This window comes from Pyxicephalus adspersus, chromosome 6 (assembly GCF_032062135.1).
Source record: "Pyxicephalus adspersus chromosome 6, UCB_Pads_2.0, whole genome shotgun sequence".
NCBI lineage: Eukaryota > Metazoa > Chordata > Amphibia > Anura > Pyxicephalidae > Pyxicephalus > Pyxicephalus adspersus.
The window spans coordinates 57330778-57338723 of NC_092863.1; the positions used below are offsets into that span (position 1 = coordinate 57330778).

The 7946-nt window shown below is 36.4% G+C and overlaps 1 protein-coding gene across 1 annotated transcript in view; it reads left to right on the plus strand.

Annotated features, from left to right (window-relative positions):
• FBXW8 (F-box and WD repeat domain containing 8) overlaps positions 1 to 7946 on the plus strand; it is a 57120-nt gene that overhangs the window by 18294 nt on the left and 30880 nt on the right. The window contains exon 5 of the mRNA XM_072415940.1: positions 7576 to 7733. Coding sequence (XP_072272041.1) covers positions 7576 to 7733 — 158 coding nt within the window. The remainder of the gene's footprint in view (positions 1 to 7575; positions 7734 to 7946) is intronic.

Here is a 7946-nt window from a genome sequence, read left to right on the forward strand (position 1 = left end):
TTCTCCAGAGATTATCCCCATGCTGTGCCTTGCATGCAACTAATACCAATGTGTTTGTATGAAGCTAGAGAGAAGGAGAATCTTGTGTTGATCATTAAAGTTTCATCAGGCGGTTACGATGCTTGTTTTCTGGGTCAGACCTCCAATCCCTTTTCATTTGAGACACAGTTGGCTGCGGTTACCTCACTCCCAATCAATGTTGTATACACTGGCCTTTCTACTGTTACATCTCCCAAAGGATCTCCTTAAAGTCACAGTGCTTTCAGTCTTTCACACAAAGAACTCTGTGTAAGTTCACTTTGGGCCAGTAGTCTTATGCTGGATTTCTAATGAAATAGTATGGAGTTCTCATGATTTTCCCAAAATGAATCCCCAAGTTATAATTTTATGTTAAAAGATTGCCATCAACCCTAAAAGTTTGTTTGTTCAGGGCCCCTATGTATTTACATTGTAGTCCCCCAATGTTTTTTTGCAAAAGGGGACTGTGTAGGAGTATTGCAGTAGGTAATAAAATATATTGTTCTGCATTGGAACCACTGATTGTCTTCTAGCCATCAAGTAATATAATTAACATCTCATCAGGAATCCTGCTGTTGTTTACTAGAAGATAGGAAATTCTTAGGCTGCGTACACACGTGCAATAATTATCGTTAGAATGGAACAACTAAAAACCGTTCGTCCAATAATCATTAACAAAAAAAGTGCACAACGACTGGCCAACGACGCCGATGAATGAGCAATGTTGCTGGAAACAAACATCCGTCCCGGCAGATCTGATTGAGCGACATTCGTTCGCTATCTATTGTGTGTACGGTCCTTCAGTGATCGTGGATTGTTCTGCAGTACACTTTCTCCTGTATATGTCACTTCCTGCATCGTTCAAATGATCGTATCTAGTGTGTGTACATTATTGGTGGATTATATTTGAATGATCGTATCATTTCATCATGTACAGAATCCTGCACAATACGATCGTTCAAAATAATGGTGCATAATCGTTGATCGGTTGGTAAATGTTCTTTTTCTAACAATAAATATTGCAGGTGTGTACGTAGCCTTAGTGCTCTGAAATAGAAGGTGTTCTCTTTAGTATTTGATGTTTCTTTAAGCAGTCTGTGACTATGTAATATTGTAACCACAAATTACAGTTTCTCTTGAAAATGTATATTTGTACCAGTTAGAAGGTTTTTAAAGAGATCCTCTCACAAAGGTGTGTGGGGGGTATAGTCTAATAATAAACTGTTTTGCCTGGCAAACCTCTTAAAACATCTGGGCAGTGTCACAGCTTGTCCCCACACTTTCTTATTAGTCCTTTATTAGAATACAAACTCTTACCAACAAGTAGGAATGCCCCAGAGGCAGGAAAAGGTTCAAAGGGTCAGTAAGTGTCAAAGTTTTCCTTGTCTGAATGGCCAGAAATTTTGCCCTGACAAGACGTATAAATAATTTAAGTATAACTGGTTGCTTCAGAAGGATGAACAAGCATGCCATTCTTCTGACATATTGTCTATCACATTTCAAAGTATTTGAAATAAGAAATATATTAAAAAAATTAAATTATTTAATGAATTAGTTAAGATGCATGCCTTGTAAATTAACATTTCACACCAAGGAAACACAGGAAAAGAAGAATTTCAGATGCAGGCAAAGAAAGTTGCCAGGTGTTATACCATCCACCTGCCTCATTGTTCTAAAATTTGTTTCTGCACTTGATGGCTCATCTGTCCTTCCATATGCTTGTCTTCTTATTTTCTCCTCTAAAGACATGACATCACCATTAAAAGATCATATTACTAAACAAAAGATTGGCTTCCAGTTACATTAAGTGTTCAGTGTACACCGACAACCTCACCCTGAAGCATAGGAGGGGCTGAGATAGATGTTAAGATATCTATGTAGAAACCCATAGTGTCATCCCCACCTAAACCCAATGCTATCTCTTACAAACGCGCTTTTAAATGCCTTGGGGAATGGTAATATAATATATCAGTTACCTCAGCTCATAGGGGAGTTGGAAATACTTCTATTTGAAGTGCTTATATGAAAGGTTACCTTGGTACAGAACGTTGAGTGTTGCATTTTTGTGGTATAATATATACAGTTGGTAAAGAAATTATTCAGCCCCTTCAAAAAATGGCATTTTGTTGCTTTTAAGCCTGAAATGAAGACACACGCACTATTTTTTTCTAGCTGTATTTAATTACTGCCCCAGGTAAAAATTATAATAGCCACCTTTCAGAAAAATTGCTGAGATAAAGTATAAGCCCCCACCTAAAATAATATCTTCTCCATTGCACACTAATAATTTTGATTAGTTCAACATAAAAACAGCTATTCTTGCAGCATCCCAGTGCTTGGAAGTGTAACTAAAAGCAAACCATGAACTATGGGTGGCAAAGCACCATGCAAAGGTCTAACGTTCTCTAGGATAAATGGGGTTTAAATAAATAAAGTTGTGGGAAGGCACAAGTCAAGAATGACTTGTAAGTTATTGAAGAAAAAAGAATTTATTAATCCCCAGGAGCACAGTAAAATGCTATAATAGGAAAATGAAAAGTGTGTGGTAGTGTTAGGGACCCCTTCAAAAAAATTGTGCCACTGATGACATCTCTATCACACCTTATAAAGTAAACAAATCCCCACAATAAATAAGGGGGTGTTGGAGGTCTTTATTAAGGTCTTGAATGGACAAAATTATTTCAAGTTGCAGAAAAACAATGCAAGACATATAATTTGCATATAATTTGCACAGATTATTACTTCTACTTGTTTCTAGCAAATAAACATTGGCAAATTTATGTTTCCATTTTTATAGATACTAGGACACAATGGGCCTGATTTATTAAAGCTCTGCAAGGCTAGAGATGATACACTTTCATCAGCGAAGCTGGGATGGGTTTCTTCAAAGTCCTTTGCTAGCAAATGTTTTGAATCCTGGACCAAATCCATTCCAGGTTTGCTGGATCACCCAGCTTCTTGAAAGTGTATCCTCTCCAGCCTTGAAGAGCTTTAATAAATCAGGCTTAATTTATGGGGGAAAATCTTGGTAGTCTTTGTCTCTTATAGTGAAGCTTCAGGCAGACATTGAAGTGTCCCAGTGTCTGTGTCCTTCCCTGGCAGTCACCCAGAGTAGTTTAATTGCAATCAAGAGTTTGCAACAGAGCAAAGAAGCTGATGTTGAGGATGATGAGACCAAATGGAGGGAACTAAAAACTTTGCATTAGTTAAAGAACGTTCATCTGAAGTAAAGAAGGAGATTGTACATAATTGGATTAAATTACAACCCTTTGCAACTTAAAAACTGTGAGTGGGCCACCTCACACAAATTCCCAGCATGAGATGTAGTTTTCTTGGCATTTTGTTTATGGTTAAATCTCCCCCAAATCGTGCCAACCTTTTTGTTGGTTGGTAGGTGAGCACCTCCAAATGTTTTTTTGTTGATAATCCACACAAAGTTAGCAGTCTGGTAATTGTTGACTTTTTTTTCCCATTTATCTCGGAGGGAGGTATTTTGGATATTTACTTAAAAACACAAAAGATAAGTCACCAATTTTCTTACAATTTAGGGCAATGGTTTTAGAAAATTAGATTTTCTGTTGTTTATTGTTTAATTTTGGCGTTTGCCCAGCAGGGGTTAATGGTGCTGTTTTGGACCAGATGGTATTTAAAGTGGTTGCCAATGTACTGCAGTTATGGCACTAGGCAAATTGTAAGGTTCCTTTAAGATAAAATATTAAATATAATTACCTTTTGGATCACTAAGAATAAATGTTGGATGATAAACCCTTCTACTAGTAAAACACGTCACAAGGCCATGAGGACACTACAACCTCCGAGAATATTGTCACTATTGTCTAACATAATTGGAATAAAAATTTATGACAAAAAAAAAAAAAGAGCCTGTTTTCTTGCAATGCTCACCTTCCTATTTGACAAGACAGCACAGTGTAACTGCTCTGTAATTCAAAGCACATGTTTGCAGCCCTGATTACTTCAGAGAACACAAACTTCTCATATCTATAATATTTCTTTGTTGTACTGTCAGCATAGAAAGTTATTGGCTCACAAGATTTAACAAAACACTTTTAATGGTGTGCTTAGCAGACCTAAAGGGAGCAAAGAAAGAATAAATAATTTGTAAAGATTTGCATACACTTTAATTAATTTCTAAATTATTTGTATGTAACAATTATACAATCTTCACCTCTATGCATAGTTCCTGTCTTCAGTTTTATAAAGAAGTTTGAATTTCCAAGGAAGAAGGTACTTAAAGTGAAGTTGTTGGGTTATGTCAAGTAATTCCATAAAAGGAAGGCAAAACCAAGATTAGGATGTCTCTACTGCATTTAGGTTTTCTTCAATAGTCTATTGAACTATCACAAGGGAAATATGTAGGCAGTTGCTGCACTATTGATCTTTCTCTCTGAAAATACTAGTTGCTTGTGTGTTATGCTGATGCTTTAACGTCAATAGTGTTTGAATTAAACAAGTGTAAAGATAAGAAGCTCATAATTTTTCTTTTTGCAAGCCAGGGACAGCTAGACAATAAGCTTTTTTAAAAGGAGGCCTATATTGCTAGGTATACTTTAATAAAGATACACAGATTTCAAATATCTTAGTTCGTTTACAGGTCTGGAAATTCTATGTAAGTGTTAGGTTTACTATAAATTCTAATAAAGCAAACATTTTGTTCTTTACACTTGGCATATGATGAAAACAGAAAAAAATTGACAGTGGTTACTTGCCATAAATTATTGCTTATTAAATCTATCAGACAAATGCACAGGTTCCTTTACCTAAACTTCTCAGTGAGGCTGCTCACCACATAAAAGAACCCATGGTATGGCAAGAGGAGTCAATCTAAACCCTGAATTTTACAAGAATATTTAAGAGCTGCATATAGGATTGCCGTTATGGTATCTCCAACTACTGATCATTAGAATTTGCTGTTTTCACAGGAGGTTGCTTTCGTTTATTTATCTTGCGTGTAGTTTAAATTGTCAAGGTCTATGACAGGTAAACTCCAAGGTCATGAAATAAAAGAGATGTTTTATGTGATCTTATGCAGGTATTATGTTTTTTTTTTTGTGTGTGTACACACACACTGAATGAAATATCATTTTTCAATATCTTAGGTCAAGTCTTACTTTGTACAATTTTTTTTTATCACTGTCATTTGAAACCCATGGATTGTTTTGCTCGTGAGAGATGTTTTTTTTTTTTTTTTTACATGTGTTTTAACAAGTGTTGGTAGCAGTTATTGTTGGAATAGAAAACTAACTTCAGATAGTAAACTGTTGATCCGCTGCACCTTTAAGGTGTTTCTAGCGGAAAACAGTTAAATGGATAAAAATGTGTCCGCCAAGACAGAGTGCCCAACGGCTGACAATTAGCCGGCCTGTCAGCACCACTTCTCCATCGTTTGATTGTGGTTGGCATGAGACCCTGATGAAGACATCTGGGGCCCTGGAGGGAGATTGCGGCTATTTTTCTCCCACCACTGGACCTCTTTGTACTGGATGATATTTGTCTGTGCATTAGCCAGGCTGGCTTGAAAGCTGGCATTATGTTTCCTTTGCCCTGGACACTTTATCTTTGCTTTTTCAGTGCCACTTTGTTAGGGGCACAGTCCAACTCACAACTGCAGTCCCTTTTCTCCAAAGTGACAGATTTATACAATGGAAACTTTTTCCACCATTTCTTTTTACTACTACTTTGTTGGTTAAGCATTATCTCACTTTGGAAGACTGGGACACGATGGGGACACTGCCAGGGTGATCCACTAGTTCCAGCAAATGCATTAGACAGATTCTGCCACCATACTGCTCAGCTGTCACACAGCTACTCAGCTGCTACGTGTGGAGAAACACACAACCAGAATGTCCCCTAATGAGGCATGTTAGAAAAATATTACCAACTGTGCCATATCACATCTCCTAGTCCACACAGCAGTCGTCCTTGCCAAAGTTCACTAAGAGCAACACTCAAAAGAATGGTTAGTGGTAGGACTTGATAAAATGGCACTCATACGCTCATCTTCATCTAAGTGTTGGTCAGTAGAAGCTATGCCATTTACAAAAATATATAGCAAATGTAACATATATTTCTTTTCCTGGTACTATTTGCATGCAGAACCTAGATTATGTTTTGCGTGTGTTGCTGTTTAATGGTAACCTGCAAAGGTCAGGTTTATGGTTTCTGCTATTACAGACTTGGTTTATAATGGGACCTAGTGCAGGGCTGTCATATTTGTTTTTGGCACTTTGGAAGTCACAGACCTGGAACAAGCAGGATGTCTGAAACATGTGAAATCTCATTCTCATCTGAAGTCTCATTCTGCATGTTGATTTTGTCGCTAAGTAACAATTAGTTGGTGAAAAAAGCTTTTCAGTTACAGTAGTTTAGGTATTCTGTTCTCATAGGTTCATTTCAGGTCATGTGTGGATTTCAATAGATGACTTCTATTGAAAAAGAAAAATAGACAACAATATTCCTTTATTTTACCTGCTGCTCCGCTTGATGCTAAAACTGCAGATTTAATAATATATAAAGGCTTTTCTTAAGGTTTATGTTATATTGATGTATGTATTAGTACTTGTGATATATGGATGACTTATATATAGTGATTTATGTACTTATGTATGTAAACAAATTAATAAAGCCTGCTAGTTTGTTTTCCTAGTAAAAGTAAAAAATAAATATATAGGGTGCAGGTGAACATTTTGGAGATAATCCTGTTCTGATCCTGGAAAAATTTGACATGTTCCCTGACATCCTTCATCAATTCACAGATCAGGAATGTCCATTGTTTTTTTCCAATGGAGAAGAGCACAGTCTCACGTCTTTTCCAACCCCTCTCCAAAGAATAGATTGCTTGTTCCTTCATATATCACTAGAAATGATCACGAAAGTTCAATTCCAAACACAGTAATCTGACATCTGTATGGAGTTTAGGATGCTGGCGCATATGACCCACAGATAATATGAGGTTGGTCTTAATTTAGTAAAGTCTGACGTGAGATTATGTAAACAGAAGTATCCCATCAAGTGCAAGGAATAATAAAAAAAAACATCTAGCTCATGGTTTGATGTCCATAGGCACAGTCATTTGATTAGAGCTTTAGTGGTGATTTTGCATAACAAAAAGGTATAATTTGTCCTTTAATCTTTTGCTGTGTATTATGACAGGAATTAATGAACTAATTCTGTAAATTTTAAATTTACTTCATTGTTTACTGCATACAACATACTTTTTGTTTTATCCAGATCAAATAGGTCTAGAGGGAGCCTTCAGTACATTCATATTGCATGTTTTCTTAGTCTGTTAAATCCTTTTCATGTTTATTTGCATGAAGAGGTCTTCTTTCTAAGAGCCTCATCCAGTATCATGTTTAATTGAGAAGAAAATAGAAGACTTTAAGTTAAAATGTGTGTACCCATCATTCATGCAAGCGTTAGTCCGGAAAAAACTTGTGCAAAATAATTGCTGAGCTATTTAACAGTGTTATGTGTTGATACCAGAACCTGTCTTGTTAGTACTCCTCTTACTCTTCCTAATGCTCTTCATCATTACAGATACACATCAGGAGATGTTCGTCTATGGGACACAAGAACTTCCGGATTTTCTGAATCTTTTCTTGAAACGTCTCAAAATCTGGATCCTGATGGGCAAAGTCATCAAGTTTCTTTTGTAAGGATAAACAAGTCCCTAGCAGTGGCAGCATATGAGAATGGTAAAAATTTTACATAGTATTTCTACGCTTTCATTATTGGTATTACTGCTCTGCTAAGGTTTTTGTTCTGTCCGACTGCATGACACATAACAATTAGTTACATTATTGCTTAAAATAGAACTACCGTATTTTTCGGACCATAAGACGCACTGGACCATAAGACGCACCAGTTTTTTAGAGAAGGGAAATGAAGAAAAAAAAGATTCTGAAACA